The 18,030-nt window shown below is 46.4% G+C and overlaps 1 protein-coding gene across 1 annotated transcript in view; it reads right to left on the bottom strand.

Annotated features, from left to right (window-relative positions):
- Positions 1-10,706, bottom strand: part of UXS1 (UDP-glucuronate decarboxylase 1) — a 47,843-nt gene extending 37,137 nt beyond the window's left edge. The window contains exon 1 of the mRNA XM_083735620.1: positions 10,374-10,706. Within this exon, the coding sequence (XP_083591746.1) occupies positions 10,374-10,473 (100 nt within the window). The 5' untranslated portion in view covers positions 10,474-10,706. The remainder of the gene's footprint in view (positions 1-10,373) is intronic.
- Positions 10,707-18,030: the final 7,324 nt, after the last annotated feature.

Here is an 18,030-nt window from a genome sequence, read left to right as displayed (position 1 = left end):
GTGGATTATCGGCCACAGTATCGTCCATTGGGCAAAACGTCGCGCAGAGCTGAGACGAGGCGATGCTGACCTTCTACTACCTAATAATGTCATAGTGTCATGGATTACCAGGCGTGGTATGCGTTGGGAAGAATTCTTCCCAGCCATATCCAGAAGAATTTCAAATGAGGGCTCACCCGACGCCTTGGTCATACAACTGGGAGAGAATGACCTGGCTTATAGGAAAGGGGTGGACTTGATGTGGAACATTATCAACGATTTGGAGGCGTTGAGGGCATCCCACCCAAACATTACAATAATTTGGTCATCCTTACTGGAAAGGCGATTTTGGCGGGACGCTGAAAAACCCGCGGCGGTGGATAAAGCCAGGAGGATTGTGGAGCGTTCTGTTGCGCGTAGGGTTGCCGCACTGGGCGGCCGGGTCATCAAGCACCCTGAGATTCACTATAACAGGGATACGCTCTATCGCTGGGATGGCGTGCATCTATCTGATGCTGGCAATGATATCTGGTTGGCGAATGTTTTCCAGGGTATTAGGGACTGGTTACAGGTTTGAGGGTATTGGCGGCGAGCCGTTTTAATGCGGCTCGGGTGGCGGTAGGCATTGGCCGGGGTATTGTCATGCAAATGAGATCGGGGGGGAGGAGCGCCATCACCTCCCCCAATGCTTGAAGGGTAGTTCGTTAAAGGACTCCGAGGGGCGACGCCTCGTCCGAAACCTACGGAGGCTAGGGCCTAAAGCGCGCCCCCGAGCGGTAACCCCTCGGGGAGCGCCTAGGGATATGCATCTCGGGTAGCTCCCCCTGTTGGTGATTAACCCTTCCCGGTTAGACCGGATAGTCGGTTAGGGGCCAATGCCTAAAGCCAATACCTCTCTTACCTGTAATCAATAAAGTTGTGGCCATTTTCGCCCATTAACCTAAATACTTGTGTCTGGTGTCTTTATTCATTCTACCTGTGGGGGGGGAGGGAATAGCCACGCAAAACCTGAGAGATGTGCGTGGGTCTCATTTTTGCATCTGGTAAAGGTAAAGGAAGGGGACGCAGGTGGCGCTGTGGGTTAAAGCCTCAGCGCCTAGGACTTGCCGATCGAAAGGTCGGCGGTTCGAATCCCTGCGGCGGGGTGTGCTCCCGCTGCTCGGTCCCAGCGCCTGCCAACCTAGCAGTTCGAAAGCACCTCCGGGTGCAAGTAGATAAATAGGGACCGCTTACCAGCGGGAAGGTAAACGGCGTTTCCGTGTGCGGCTCTGGCTCGCCAGAGCAGCGATGTCACGCTGGCCACGTGACCCGGAAGTGTCTCCGGACAGCGCTGGCCCCTGGCCTCTTGAGTGAGATGGGCGCACAACCCCAGAGTCTGTCAAGACTGGCCCATACCGGCAAGGGTACCTTTACCTTTACCTTTATTGGCCGAGGGAGCCGGCGTACAGCTTCTGGGTCATGTGGCCAGCATAACTAAGCCGCTTCTGGCAAACCAGAGCAGCGCACGGAAACGCCGTTTACCTTCCTGCCGGAGCAGTACCTATTTACTTGCACTCTGACGTGCTTTCAAACTGCTAGGTTGGCAAGAGCTGGGACAGAGCAACGGGAGCTCACCCCGTCGCGGGGATTCGAACCGCCGACCTTCTGATCGGCAAGTCCTAGGCTCTGTGGTTTAACCTACATCGCCACCTGCATCCTTTCGCATCTGGGCTGTGCCCATTTTAGGCAGTACTGTATTGAAATTTTGAGCATCAATGGCCACTGAGGGCAGGGGGACAATTTTTCTTTGCGAGGAATGGATGTTTGTGAAGCACTTGTCTTGTTCCCTGGATGCTTTCTCGTTTAGTGGTTTCACGTGGAAATATTCTACATATCGTTCAGAGTGGCCAACTCCTTTCTCTGGCTGACGGCTACGTTCGCTGTTGGCCAATGCTTTCCAAGAACCCAGCTCCTGGTGGTGACAGAGAATGGCCAAAACAGAAGTGGGGGCAGCTACCCCACATTCTCTCTTGTGCATGCAGACATGAGTGCAGAGGACAGACGTGAAGACACAGAGCAAAAAAAGGTAAAGGACCTCAGGACGGTTAAGTCCAGTCAAAGGCAACTATGGGGTTGCGGCACTCATCTTGCTTTCAGGCTGAGGAAGCTGGCGTTTGTCCACAGACAGCTTTCTGGGTCATGTGGCCAGCATGGCTAAACTGCTTCTGGTGCAACGGAACACCGTGAGGGAAACCAGATCACACAGAAACACCGTTTACCTTCCCATCGCAGTGATACCTATTTATCTACTTGCACTGGCATGCTTTCAAACTGCTAGGTTGGCAGAAGCTGGGACAGAGCAACGGGAGCTCACTCTGTCGCAGGGATTTAAACCGCCAACCTTCTGATCGGCAAGCCGAAGAGGCTCAGTGGCTTAGACCACAACGCCATCCACGTCCCATAGATACAGAGGACCCCACCCCTGCTCCTCTACCAACCACCTGGGGAATGGGGAGTTGGTTTTTCCATACTATTGCAGTTCTGGGTAGAAAGGAATGTCTCTGCCTGGCTGTGTTAGAAACTCAGATATACAGTCATTGGGGTGGGGGGTCCGCCTTCTTTGAATTATATGGTTTTACATATCAGGACAGAATCATCTGTTCTTTAGCAGGTCTTAAAATTAGGTAAATGCAACCTCAGATGAATAACTGCACGTGGCATATTACACCGCGTGAGGATTTATCATTAAGTTCTACTATGGATGAGTAGGTTAAAGATATACAAGAAATGCAAGCAAGCTTCCAAACACTTGTGAATGCGACTGAAAACAGAATGCTAGCTGTTTCTTATTTGTCTACAGGGAAAATAGTATCAAATGCATTGTAATTAGTGTTTTTGCATTTTAAAAATCCTTTGTTGTTTTAAGCTACTGATCACAGTAAGAGCACCCAGAAACACTTAATTACTTTAAAACTATTAAGAAAATATGGGAGAAAACGGAAATAACCATCTTCAGTAAAGTGTGATTTTATTCTTTCGATGATGGCTTTATAAATTTAACAAGCTGACCACTATGTGCGAAAGAAAGCAACAATTCCAACCTTCTCTTTAATATACTGTATCCTGAATCCAGACACAGTAAACATTCAAATTCTTTGGTTCCTGATTAAGCTTATTTGAACAGTGTGTGTGTGCATTTTAGTATGTTCTATGGCCTTGTAATTTTAAATTGTTGCAAGTTGCCCTGAGGAGTGCACAGAACGCAAACACCCACACACCACAAAGCATTTATTCAGTGACCTTAATTTGCCTTAAGGGCATGTCCACACACTTCCAAGGCCCATTCACTACACAAGACACACTTAATGGACTGGTTGCTAGCCAGCCGGGTTGCCAAGAGCCATGAGAACAAATCAACAAACCTGTCCCAGATTTTAAGCATGCCTTCCTAATAATGTGCATCCTTCGCAGAATCAAAGTACCGTACTTTTCCAGCTATAAGATGCCCCCATACATAAGACACCCCCTATTTTTAGGAACTCAAATTTAAGAAAATGGGGGAAGATGGCACAGGGTTGTTAAAACTTTTTTTCGCTCATCCACACGTGTCGCAAAATCCGCCTCCCGTCTGTCCCATTGCCAGCAGAAGCTGCCAATTGCCTGCCCAACTGCCTGAGTGTCAGCCAATCAGCACCACCCATTGACGCAGCAACCAATCACATGCACTATAGCTGCTGACAGACACATCAGCAACCAATCAAACATCTACCCTATGCACTACCCATGTATAAGACGATCCCCACTTTTCAGCATGATTTTTAAAGGGGAAAAAACAGTCCGATACATGGAAAAGTATGGTATTTTCTATGGCTGATGGGTGCTTAAAATGAAAAAGGTGATAGAACAGCTTTTAAACTTATCCCGGGGGGGGGGGGGGGCAACAGAAGCTGGTGAGCTGTCTACTTATGGATGAATCATTCTCAAGAACTGGTGGCAAAAATGTCTATGGTTGTCCAAAGGGGATGCGGTGGACTCAAGGATGGGGACATGGAAGCTAAAGATGGGGAGAAATGTTGCATGCTGAAGACACTTGGAAAGAGATACCAAGGACAGGTGGTTTTGTATCTGCTAATGCGAGAAGCCTCCAAGCCAAGATGAACGAGCACTTTGTTTCAAAGGAGGCACAGCTATAGTGAACGTAACCGAAATGAACTGAAACCCCGGGTAAGGATTCCTTCTTGACCACGCTCACTTTTTAGGACGCTCATCGTTCATCGTGTGAATTAAGAAGGGGATGATGCACTGCGAACAGAAGCAATATATGCGCTGAAAGAGAGCAGACAGCATGCCTGCGAGCAGATCACGCACATGCTCTCGCGAGAACCAGGCATAGGCAACGCTGAAAATGTTTAAACGTGTCCCACCAACAGCACCAAAACAGTAGGACCTTACAACGGACGCCACACCTTCTAGATGCAACCAACGGCGGCTCCCAGAAACTCTCTGGATGTAGGTAAGAGAAGCCAGCTAATGAACAACATAGCAATTTAGCAGTCTGAAAAAAGGAAACGGGTGATCAATAGGGAGTAAGTAATGGGCAAGTAAGTAAGTAATGGGATGCAGGTGGCGCTGTGGGTTAAACCACAGAGCCTAGGGCTTGCCGATCAGCAAGTTGGCAGTTCGAATCCCTGCGACGGGGTGAGCTCCCGTTGCTCGGTCCCTGCTCCTGCCAACCTAGCAGTTCGAAAGCATGCCAGTGCAAGTAGATAAATAGGTACCGCTCCAGCAGGAAGGTAAACGGCGTTTCTGTGCGCTGCTCTGGTTCGCCAATAAAGCGAGATGAGCACGCAACCCTAGAGTCTGCCACGACTGGACCTAATGGTCAGGGGTCCCTTTACCTTTACCTTTAATGGGCAATAACTGGGAATGCAGGAAAGCATCCAAAGTAAGTAAATTTTTCCTTCACATACTATACCACGTATTGGAGGTGGGAGGGGAGCAGTGTAGTTATTTATTTATTTTAAAAACTGCCTTGCTGCATAGTTCTAAGCGACTCCATTCTGGCAAAACGGGTGTGCATTGTTTGACGGAAAACACTGGAAACAAAAGCTCAAACAAATGCTGTGGCAACAGTTACTCTGATCGAGCTGATATTTAGTCACAAGACCCTATAGGGTTGCATAAACAGAAAGGCAAATCTTTTATTAACTTCAAGAAACTTCAAAGCCACCAACCCGACCTTAAAGCCCTGCTTGTGAATCCATTAGCTGCATTTTACCATTAACTACAATGGACAATGAGTCAATTGTTCCTGTCGCGATTTAATTACAGAACCATAAGAGTTAATTAAACACATTACAATTTTAGGCCCTTTACCCACAGCAGACTAAGTCATGGTGCACCTATCTTTGAGAGCAGACGTGTCAAAAAATGATATACTTTCCATGAAGGCCAAGATTAAGTTTGGTTTTATGCTCCAAGGTTCAGGAAGCAAGCATTCGCGTTAAAGTTTATGACAATGGGTTTCATCCACCTTAGCGCTGGGTGATCGTTCTGTCAGTGCAATGATTTTTGCTTCCACCTCGGAACACTATCTCTCTCTTCCCCGACCCAGTCCCCCCCAATCTGTTCTAGGGGTTCACTCCAACCCCCTGGAGCACATTTGGGGCAGGTGTGGGGACATGCAGGCAGGGGAAAGGTAAAAGTCCCACTGCACAAGGAGAAATTCCTGAGCTGATGGGACACATTTAGTTGAATCCCACCCTCTGTCTCTTTGACTTGGCAGGCATTATTTTACCCCCTGTAGCGCATTAACTAGACACCTCTGCACCTGGATTTCAGCCTTGCTCTGGTACAAGAAACTACCTTGGTGGCTCTGAAAAACATTCAGCCACAAGTACATGTTCCTTAGAATCTAAATAATGCCTTTGTTTTGGATGAACTGCACCTAGTTTTTTGTTTCAGTATGTCAATGCTAATATTTTACCATATTCCAAATATGAATCGTTCACAGAACTATTCCTGTAATGGCAATGCTGAAAGAAGGGGGTGGAGATAGGCCATTGCCACAAAACCACTTAATCATTTTTCAAGGAAGCATCAAGACAGCTATTGCCAGCGCATCGACCTGCAGAATTGGATCGATCTTCTCAGCTATTAAAAGCTACTGCACTTAAGCGTTATCTGACTTCTACAGAGAACTGAAGAAAATCAGCAACAACAAAACGTATCACCCTTTCAGAAAATACTTATTTATTAGTTGCTCTGAGGCCAATCTCTCACAAAGCAAACGTACACAGAAAAACAACACAATATATAGAACATCAGTCAGCGATTATCATTCCTCCCTTAAAAAGGTAAAGGTAAAGGACCCCTGATAGTTAACTCCAGTCGCGAACGACTCTGGGGTTGCGGCGCTCATCTCGCTTTACTGGCTGAGGGAGCCGTTTGTCCGCAGACAGTTTTCCGGGTCATGACTAAGCCGCTTCTGGCGAACCAGAGCAGCTCACGGAAACACCGTTTACCTTCCCGCCGGAGTGGCACCTATTTATCTACTTGCACTTTGACATGCTTTCGAACTGCTAGGTTGGCAGGAGCTGGGACCGAACAACGGGAGCTCACCCCGTTGCGGGGATTCGAACCACCGACCTTCCGATCGGCAAGCCCTAGGCTCTGTGGTTTAGACCACAGCGCCACCCGCTTAGTAACACATAATTTACTATCTGGAGTTAGGCTACTGAGACTGCTACCATTCCAGAGGAACTTAAAAGTTCACCTCAATGGCCTTTCGGATTCTGTGCTACCAACAGAAATTTGTTGCGTTAGTTCTGTAAAATAAATGCTTTTATTGCCGAGTAACAATTTCTGAGCACTCAAAAGTGAAATATTTTGTGCCTTTGAAAGCGCAACGCTTTTTGCCTAGCTAGCATACTATTGTGACTGCTATGGGGAATATTATTTACTCATGGGAATTTACATACTGTTTAACCACCCGTAATCTCTAAGCAATTTACACAAATTATAGAATGTCCATAAAAAAAAAAAATCCCCCAGTGATAATTGAACACTTGCGTGGCGGGCTGGATGGGAGCGGTGTCACAAAACTAGTCAGCATCATAGGCACCAAGTGGATATTGTTTGTACCATAACTAGGGACAAGAAATACAAGTCCCTCCTCCACATCTCCACCCTCTTGTTTATGTGTACTAGTTTGTGAAACATTTCTATTCTTAATTACTATTATTAATAATAATAATACTAGGAGTTTTCAAATGTGCAGCAACTGTAACAACTAACACACCTTGCTGCAGATTACAAGCCCATTCCAGTACACACATAGGCTATACCAGTTAACTAGCTGAAATGAACCCGAGGCACACTTTCAACAAACACACTCAAATACTTTCTTTCATTACCCACTTACTTACTCAAATATTTCTAGGCCTTTCTGGACCACCCAAGACAAGAGGCGATGTCTACAACATACTTTAGAATGTAAGCATTACGTCACCGGTTAAAGCAATAAGCTGAAGCCCTAGGGCTTGTCCTTACATTAAATGACTACAATGCCCCTAAATAAGGAAACCCTGGAGACATTGTATTACGCAAGGAAGAGCGTGCCCTTAGTTTGCCTACTGCTCTATCTGCACTGCTGTTTGTTTCTCCTTTTAAGCGGAGTGGAAAACTGCTATGAGCCACCAGGAAAACTCTGGGGATTTTCTCCTCGCTCCTTATCAGTGCTACAAGATAGTGCATCAGACGTGCCTGTATTGCAACCCTGAAATGTGTAAGCCTGAATGTACAAAAAGCCCTAAACCATAGGTTTCCAAACTGTGGCCCATGGTTTGGACCATCATTATTCCACAAGCGTCATTCAGGTGGTCCGCATGGTGTCTGTGGATTAATGGTTGAAGAAGAAAAAAAGAACAGCACATCAAATTAAATATTTATATTGATTTTAATTGTATTTTTGTTGCTTTTAAATACTATATTGTATTTTATTGTACTACTTCCTTCCACTGCCACCACATTCAGGGACCTGACCACTGTTATCTAAAGCAGAAATGGACTCTTGCCTTCCTTCCACAGCAAAAACAACAGAGCCATGTCAGTGCTGAAGTGTGCAGACTCTAAAGGCCCACGTTAAACTACAGCTGAGTGGGAAAGCAGATTATCTGCATGCAGAAAGTCTCAGGTTTGATCTCTGATCACTTCAGTAGCAGACCATGGGGAAGGCACCTGCCTGATCTAGCCCTGTGGGTTATATCCTGTGCTGTCTTTCTAGAAAGAGGTGCCCATCAGGAATGCCTCCCTTGTTCTCTTATAAAGACAATGGAACCCACCTGAGAGGTACCAGAACTGAGTTCCTGCTGGGGAAAAAAGCCCTGGTTATATCCATCTTCTCCAATCTGTTGTTCCTCCAATATTTTTGACTATAATTCTCATCACTGTGGTGAATGGTGAGGGATGATGGGAGCTCTAGTCCAACGACACCTGAAGGGGGCTTGGTTGGGGAAGGCTGGACAAGAGGGTTCTCCCAGGATATATGTTCAACTTCCTCGCTGCTTCAGCCTTCATGTTACAAAACATGTGTGCAAAACCTCTGTGTGTTTGTTCTGCACAAAACCTCTGTGGAAAACCTCTTCAGGCAGTAGCAGAGTTGAAGACGTTAGCCACAGCAAGGTCAATTAAAGTACAAGTTGTTACTTAATTAGTTCAGGCTGTGAACTATTTGTGGGATGCGAAAAATTGCCATTTTTCTTTATTACACTTTTACAGTGCCCTGCCTCCATGGCGGCATACAAGGTTCTCCTCAGCCTATGTGACGCTGAGACAAACACGGCCAACTTTTTCTACAGATTGGCACTGTGCTTACAGGCTGTACTGTGCTTACTGCCGACAGGTCATCTGATTCTTCTTTTGCACATACAATGCCAGATACTTCGCTACCAGTCAAACCCGATATTTGCAATGGTACAAAACATCAGGATCTACTGTCATGACATTTGCGCGCACACACACACCCTGTGGAAAAAGCCCACAAGCTGGCCTTAGTCTAGAAGGAGCCTCCTTATGCGCGCGATTCAGTTTCCAGCATGTTTCCGAAAATATCCTCAAACTGACCGATACCTTCTAATGGATGTGAAAAGGCAAACCCTGCTTGTGGTGGTGAGATGGACATTTGCCACAATGCAACCCTGGCAAGGGGAGGGGGGAAGGTGATGAGAGAAAAAGAGAGACTATAAGCCTGGACACTGGAAACAGGTCCTGTGAACAAGCCATTAGTTTAATTCAGAGAACCAGCAGCAGAATGTTTTTATTAGCCAAAAAGAGACACAGCTGTGGTAAATGCAAATCGTAAACACAGGACACAACTATCTTATTGTTTGACACAGCCTATGTTGCCGACTCCACTTACCTTTTTTTAATTTAGCAGGGCTTACTCCTGAGTAGACACAACTATTACACTGCCATCACCTGAGAAATACAGAGAAGCTTCTCTCCTCCACTGCCAAACACACACACACCACAAAATCTCAAAGCACACTCTGGTCAGTGTTCAAATACAGACTTGGGGCCTAACCTGGAGGCACATTCACAGTCGGAGGTTTGGAGCATTTTGCTTTTAGTTTGGACACTAACGTTTGGACGCTTTTGAATTATGGTGCTGGAGGAGACTCTTGAGAGTCCCATGGACTGCAAGAAGATCAAACCTATCGATTCTGAAGGAAATCAGCCCTGAGTGCTCACTGAAAGGACAGATCCTGAAGCTGAGGCTCCAATACTTTGGCCACCTCATGAGAAGAGAAGACTCCCTGGAAAAGACCCTGGTGCTGGGAAAGATGGAGGGCACAAGGAGAAGGGGACGACAGAGGACGAGACGGTTTGATAGTGTTCTGGAAGCAACAAACATGAGTTTGACCAAACTGCGGGAGGCAGTGGAGGACAGAGGTGCCTGGCGTGCTCTGGGGTCCATGGGGTCACGAAGAGTCGGACACGACTAAACGACAACAAAGTTTGGATGACACCGCCTCCCCCCCAAACACCCCTCCCAGCCACCCAAAGGGGCAGAAAGCGCCATCAAGAGGTTTCCCTCCCACCCGCTGCCGCTGAAACACAAATACGTAAAGAACCGACGGGGACTTTGCAAACTTCCACCAGAAACCCTTGAATCCCCCCCCCCCAGAACCTTTTGCAAAAGAAGGAGGAATTGCTATGTCACATCTGTCTCCCCACCACGTCGCTCTCCTCCCTCCTTCCCTCCCTTCCAGCGTTTTGGTGCAACCCCTCAGCTGCTGCAATTTGCAAAAAATGAAAAACCGAAGAGGTGGAGGGAAAGCGCGCGGTGCCCCCCCTCCATTTTGGGAAGAGGGGAATGAATGGGAGCCCCCCACCCACCCAGCCTGGGCACTTACAGGCGACGTAGGCGACCAGGGCGAGCCCCATGAGCAGCTTCATCCTCCTCCTCCTGTTGACGGCGGAGAGCACGCGCTGCAGCGCCCCTTTGCTCAGCATCCCCGGCGGGGCGGGCGGGCGGGCGGCGGCGGCACAAGGAGGCCCGGGGCGCAGCGGACGGAGCTCAGGCGCCGCCAAGCATCTGCCAAAAACACGACGCCGGCGTCCCCGGAGCGCCGCGCCACCAGCAGCAGCAGCCGCTGACGACGGAGGAGAGCCAATTCCCGGCCGAGACGACGACGCGCATGCGCACACGGGCAAAGCGGCTCTTCCTTTCCTTCCTCGCCGGGCTCGGCCCGCTATTTCCAGGCGACGGAAGGGGAAGGAGATGACGCGGAGGTGGGAGGGCGTGAGGTCACGCTGGCACACTGCGCATGCGTGGGAAGAGGGGGCAGAAATTGTGATTTATTTTTTTTCCTGCCTCGAGGGTTCGCTGGCTTTGGTGGGGAATTTCAGATTAGGAGTGGATAGAGGCTGGACTATGCAGAATTAGATGACAGGAAGGATTCGAAACCTGCGGGACCAGAAATTTTCAGAGGACTGGGATAAATATGTGAACTATCTGAAAAGCAATTGTAATCAACAGTTGTAGGATTACAAGAAGTTTTGTAAAAAGGGATATATTAAATACCGCAAGGGAGATTATGAAGAGAGTTCTTAGTTAAGAAAATTAAAAGTAATAGTGAAATTAAGAAATGTACATTAAGTGAAAAAGATTGGGAAATTTTCAGATGTGATTGATGGAAGTCAAAAATTGTATAAGATATGAAAATGCGTTAAATGATTGCTGAAAATTATATGTTAAAAATTAATTATATACATATATATATATATATATATATGGAGTGGATAGAGGCGGTTGGTTTTGTTACGCAAATTTTATATATGTTGGAAGCCTCTCAGAGGGGCTGTGGCAACCAAGTCTGATGGGCGGGATATAAATAATAAGAATTATTATTGCTGTTGTTGGAAGAGGGCGTCCCTATTTTCATCAGAGAAGCGTTGGAGACTTTGCGTTCCAGGGAAACATGAGCATCGGCATCTGCTGCCCCTAAGGATCTTGCTGCCTGTGTAATGATTACTAAATGCATGGAAAAAACCTTTTGATGTCCCAAAAAGGTAAAGGTAAAGGTACCCCTGCCCGTACGGGCCAGTCGTGTCCGACTCTAGGGTTGTGCGCCCATCTCACTTAAGAGGCCGGGGGCCAGCGCTGTCCAGAGACACTTCCGGGTCACGTGGCCAGCGTGATGAAGCTGCTCTGGCAAGCCAGCACCAGCGCAGCACACGGAAATGCCGTTTACCTTCCCGCTATAAAGCGGTTCCTATTTATCTACTTGCACTTAAGGGTGCTTTCGAACTGCTAGGTGGGCAGGAGCTGGGACGGAAAGACAGGAGCTCACCCTGCCGCGGGGATTCGAACCGCCGAACATGCGATCGGCAAGCCCTAGGCACTGAGGTTTTACCCACAGCGCCACCCGCATCCCATTTGATGTCCCAAAGGAAGCCCTTAAAGCAACATACCTTCCAACTTTTCTCCAATGAAAATAGGGGCATTCTATTCCATCATCATCATTTTACTGGGTTCCCCCAGCCACTTTGTGCAGCTTCCAACATATATAAAAACATAATAAAACATTAAACATTAAAAAAACCTACCTCTATACAGAATTGCCTTCAGATGGCTTGGGGGTCATATAACTCCATACCATCCAGCATTTCTCTGATGAAAATAGGGATGTCCTATTCCATCAGACTGTGTTGCCCCTGCCACTCTGGGCAGCTTCCAGCATACATAATAAACATAATAAAAGGAAGAGCTGTTTTGACAGCAGAGCAGGGTCCCTTAGAAAAGTTGGTGGAGGTTTTTAAACAGGTTGGGTGGCCATCTGTCATGGATTCTTTGGCTGAGATTCCTGCATTGTAGGGACGTTGGCCCAGATGACCCGCAGGGTCCCTTCCAACTCGACAATTCTATGATTAAATGTTTTTTTTTTAAAAAAAAAAAAAACTTCCCTATACAGGGCTGCTTTCAGATGTTTTCTAAAGGTTGTATAGCAAACCCTCCAAGTGTCCCTATTTTCCAGGGGTGGTCCCAGATTTCCAGAAGCTGTCCCAGTTTCTGATTTGATCCTGGAATGTCCCGCTTTTCCTAAGGATGTCCCTATTATCGGAGAAATGTTGGAGAGTATGGTAAGACATCCCTATTTTCATTGGAGAAATGTTGGGATGTCCCTATTCTCATCGGAAAGATGTTGAAGGGTATGGTATAGTTGTATAGATAAGGATCAGTGACCCTCTGTCTGGTCACTAGGGTCCTACAGCCTTCCCACCTCCTTCCCAATGCTAGGGTGGTGTTGACTAAGCTTTGTGAAGGAAGAGAGAGGACTCTAGGACCCCAGGACTCCAACAGAGTCTTTGTGTCTCCTTCCCAAAGCCCAGGGCCTTGCTTACCCAGCTTGGGAAAGGAAGCATGAGGAATGTTGTTGAGGGCCACCACAAATGGCCCTTGGGATGGACCACCTTGCTCTAACCACTGTACCAGACTGGCACCTCACTACATCCAGTATGTTAAATTAGCAGGAATTGCTTGAGTTAATATGATGGGAAGTAAGACAACATAGTTATTGCAGTAACGATTCGTAGATGCCAAATCACAGGAAGATGATGGTATCATCAACTCAAGGTCGTCTTGACCACTTCAGGCATTTGCTGTCTTAAGACAGTGCTTTACAAAACTCTGATTCCATGAAGTCCTTTCTACATCATTCTTCCCTGCAGGGGAATCTCATATCTGCCGCAAACCCCTGAGCATTGCACCAGGTTCTGGGTATGGTTGTAGGCAATAGTTCACATGGGACACCAGCCAAACCAGTGGTGGGCTGATAATATGCCCTCAGACACTCACCCTGCAGCTTCGTGTTGCAGAAGAAGACCCGTAGTGACGGGAAGTTGTCATTTTGGGAGATTTGTTTACTATTACAGGTTTTCAGCTTGCAAGAATCCGTGGTTTCCCACACCAGTTTGAAAAACACTACCTTGTTTGAAATTACACACATTCTGCCTTTCCTGGTAAAGCTTTTGTGCAATCCTTCCTTCCTGACTTCAACACCAGTTACTTCATTTGCTTCTGATTTACTAGCAGCTGCCCTTCTGGGAGCACAGGTAAAAGGCAAAGGACCCCTGGACGGTTAAGGCCAGTCAAAGGCGACTATGGGGTTGCGGCGCTCATCTTGCTTCAGGCCAAGAGAGCTGGCGTTTGTCCACAGACAGCTTTCTGGGTCATGTGGCCAGCATGACCAAACTGCTACTGGCACAACGGGACACCGTGATGGAAGCCAGAGCGCACGGAAACGCCATTGACCTTATAGTCACAGTGGTACCTATTGATCTACTTGCACTGGTATGCTTTCGAACTGCTAGGTTGACAGGAGCTGGGACAGAGCAATGGGAGCTCACCCCTTTGCAGGGATTCGAACTGCCGACCTTCCAATCAGGATGCCCAGGAGGCTCGGTGGTTTAGACCACAGCGCCACCCGCTCCCCTGGAAGGACAGGTACTTAGAACAGGTCCCTATAATGCAACCTTTCACTGAACGACCACTGTAAGTTTTACGCCTGTTGCAACCCTGCCTTCAGAATGAAACTGATGGTGTGTTTGTATATATGGCCAGCAGGCAGTTTGTTATCTAGGGGGTGGTGCCCCCTATCTCACTCATGAGAGGCTCTTCATACATTCAGTAACAACTTATGCTGAATTTTAGAACTCGTAGCTGAATATGTTCTTATGAACTCCTATGTGATTCCAGAAGAGGTATTGTTGGGATAAACTCAGCTCAACTGATCCCAGTTTTAAGTTTTCTCGTTTGTTCCCACTTCCAGCGGATTCTACCTAGCAAAGCCTTGTCACTGCTGAGTAAAGTCTCTTATTCTTAAGTTCATGTTGAATTTCCCCCATTGCTAATAATTCTGCATAAAGAAGAAACAGTAAAACTCTCTCTTATGTGCATGTGTGTGCTCTCACACGCCAGCCTTTAAATTCCGACTGAAAAGCAAAGCAATTCACACCAAGCAACTTTGTTGCAGCATAACTTTTAATCCCTTTCTCTGCTGTTTGGGTCTCTGGGGGGGGGGTCGCCTTTGCAGTTAACTATTAAATTGCCGTGTCGTTATATTTTCTTAATAAAAACCAACTGTTGAAAAGTTCTTGTCTCATCACTTACTCTCTCAAGCAATGAGCACTCTCACATCACAATGCATAATTACGCTGCACTCCTGTATATATTCATAGCAGTGCTGGTTTCTGAGCCAGCTGCACCAGACAGACAACAGCCTGCCCTCTGGCAAAAAAGAGCAGAGGTTGCGGTGGGAAACCCTCAGTATGTTTGAGCTATATTCTTCCCAGTCATTTCTATTCCTGAAGGGCATATTCCCTGACGTAACTGGTGTGGGTGTGTGTAGGGGCATTTGTCTCCTGTAAGCATGATAACAGCAATCTGAAGGACTTTAGTTAGAAATTGCCTACTGTCTCTTCTCTTGTTTCCAACTCTGTCCTGTTTTCAAACTGTTCCTTTGCTTATCAGTGATATGTGTCGTCTTCTGAAGGTTGGGATAGAGGCCATCTTGGGGGGCGGAAATCCCAATATCCTCCACTCACTATAAGGACTATTCAGGATCTAGTCCCTGCCCACTCATTCACAATTTGCGAAAGACTGGCAAATAGTTCAGTAAGAGATTTTATGAGCAACATTGTGCCTAGGTGAAGGGCACATGATGAACCTGACCGTTCCCTGTGGGTGTCTGTGCTACAAGGGCCAATTCAGAATTCCTGCAAATGCACTGCAGAACATGAGTCAAAGAATGTGGATGTATTGCATGAATGGGTAAAAGTAATGCTTCTTTGTGACAGTATTCACAGTGGTGGAGTACCATCGCCTCTCTCTTTTTGCTGCCTATTACACTTTTATCAAAATATGAGTCCTGGCACCTCATTTTAACCCCCGATAAAAGAGCACCGAGTAAAAGAATGCTTTCTCCTTTTAATTTTCAACTCAGCATCAAGTCTAAAAGTCATCTTCTTCCACACACAATTTCCCCCTTTGTTTTCATCTTAGGGGCTCTCAAGTTTTCAGTCGGAAGTTTCTGTCTTAAGAGGGAGGGATAGGGCCAAGGGATAAATGTAGAGGCTGTAAAAGTGGTGGCTATTTGCTATATAAGGGACGCAGGTGACATTGTGGGTTAAACCACAGAGCCTAGGGCTTGCCAATCAGAAGGTCGGCGGTTTGAATCCCCACACGTCAAAGTGCAAGTAGATAAATAGGTACCGCTCCGGCGGGAAGGTAAACGGCGTTTCCGTGTGCTGCTGTGGTTCGCCAGAATCGGCTTAGTCATGCTGGCCACATGACCCGGAAGCTGTACACCGGCTCCCTCAGCCAATAAAGCGAGATGAGTGCCGCAACCCCAGAGTCAGTCACGACAGGACCTAATGGTCAGGGGTCCCTTTACCTTTACTATTTGCTATACACAATTACTTTGTATGCTTAAGATATTATTCTACCCTGCCTCAGCTGAGGAATTTTTGAGGTAGCTTGATAGAAGCAAAATGTAAGACAATAATAAATATCCACACAAATCTGAAAAACAGTGCTGAACAGCAAATAAAGGTCCAGATTCAACTACCTGGTTCTGTTATTGGACTCTTGCTAGCACAACAGGGGCTTCCTCCTTCCACCTCTATGCACCCCCACAGCTCCCCCAAATGCTAGGACAGCATGCAGGGGAAGGAAAGGGGGGTTGTTCCATTGGGCACTGAGTGCTGTGTTGAATTCCACCCCCTCCCCACCCCAAAAAATCTGCTAAGACTCAGAAATAAGTCTCATTGAACTCAAAGGGTCTAACTTCCATCTAAGTGTGTATAAGATTGAAATCTAAAAAGCAGCAGGCAATGAAACACTGAATAAAAATGCCTGGGAAAATAAAATGTACCTGACACATGATCCACGTAATCAAAGTTCCTGGGTGTAAGGACCACAGCTGCCAACTTTCAGATTTGAAAATAAGGGATTAGCAGTGTTATGTACTGAATTGAATGGGATCCAAACTGCAGCAGTCTGATTGGTCCTAGAACAATAGGATCCAAAAGGCAGCAGTCTGATTGGTCCTAGAACAATAGGATTCAGAATGCAGCAGTCTGATTGGTCTTAGAACAATGCAGCAGTATGATTGGTTGGCAGGAACCACCCAATCATGCTCCAGATAGAAGTGAATCCACAACCTGATTGGCTTACAGTAGAATTCCAGAATTAGCCAATCATGTGCAGCACATTGTGTAAATAATGTATATAAAGCAGATACTTTGAGGGGACTTTCATTCATTCCTCCTCACCACTATGAGCTGAATAAAGAGCATGAAATCACTTTGCGACTCTGAGTATATTTCAAGCAGCCTCGAAAATAGGGGACCAGCAGCCTCACCAGTCCCAGGGACAGTCTACGGGATATCTAACAATCCGGGATAGCAGTGGGAAGCAGCACTGGAATAAGGGAATTTCCCACCAAAAAAGGGAAGGTTGACAGCTATGGTAAGGACTGTGTTCTATAATCATGCCACCACAGAAAATCTTTGCATATTAACAACGAATAAGAGAGCAAGAGAGATGAGGAACAAGACTGTCTAATAATGTGATATTTCCTGACACTGACATTGTGGCTAAGTGGAAGTGTTTGTGGTAAATGCAAAAACTGGGCTATATTTGATATTTGTGTGGCGGGGGAGTGGGTGTTCTGCATCAGTGTAAAGTTGCTGTTCTTGCTGCAAATATTTTTCTGTTGTTCCAGAGTGTATGCACAGACAAGAATGTGGGCAATGGAGGCAGACAGACTGTGTAACAAATGATAACATGGATTAAAGAGTAAGCAATTATCAAGTGATCTTCTGGCAGACTGTGTGGGGGCTTTCCAGTTACTGATCACTACATTTTTCTGCAATAGATTTTTTTTGAGGGTGACATTCAACCACATTTTACCCAGAGTAGACCCATTAACATTAATGGCCATGGCTAAATTAGGCCCATTAATTAATTAGGCCCACCCTTAAGAGTCAAACTGGATGCGACATGGGAAATTCATAATCAGAAACCCCTGTATTATTTGTTAAGTAAAATGCAGCCATCAGGTAGGGTTGGCAAAGCAAAGGTTTGAATGCGGAGGATTCTAGTTCAATCCCTGGGTTCTCCAAGGCTAGGAAAGTCTCTACTCTAGTCGGTGAAGACAAAAATGACTTACTTGAATCTATGAGCTCACACAGCAAATGGCATGTTCCTATGTTTATATAATATTTAATATAATCAGTCATTTATTTCTCACCTTTGTTATTGGCTTTCTTAATTACACTTCAGCAGTGCTTTCTTTTAGCATCACACACGATTTGGCTCTTCCGATTGTCGAGTGTTAATATTGCTATGCAATTTCCACCATAAATTACTGGTGATCATCCATTTACAGTGGTACCTCGGGTTAAGAACTTAATTCATTCTGGAGGTCCGTTCTTAACCTGAAACTGTTCTTAACCTGAGCTACCACTTTAGCTAATGGGGCCTCCTGCTGCCGCTGCACGAATTCT

The sequence above is a fragment of the Podarcis gaigeae genome (genome assembly GCF_964106915.1).
Source record: "Podarcis gaigeae genome assembly, chromosome: 4".
NCBI classification, from domain to species: domain Eukaryota; kingdom Metazoa; phylum Chordata; class Lepidosauria; order Squamata; family Lacertidae; genus Podarcis; species Podarcis gaigeae.
The sequence above is the reverse complement of the archived record's forward strand: the minus strand, read 5'-3'. Positions and strand labels throughout refer to the sequence as shown.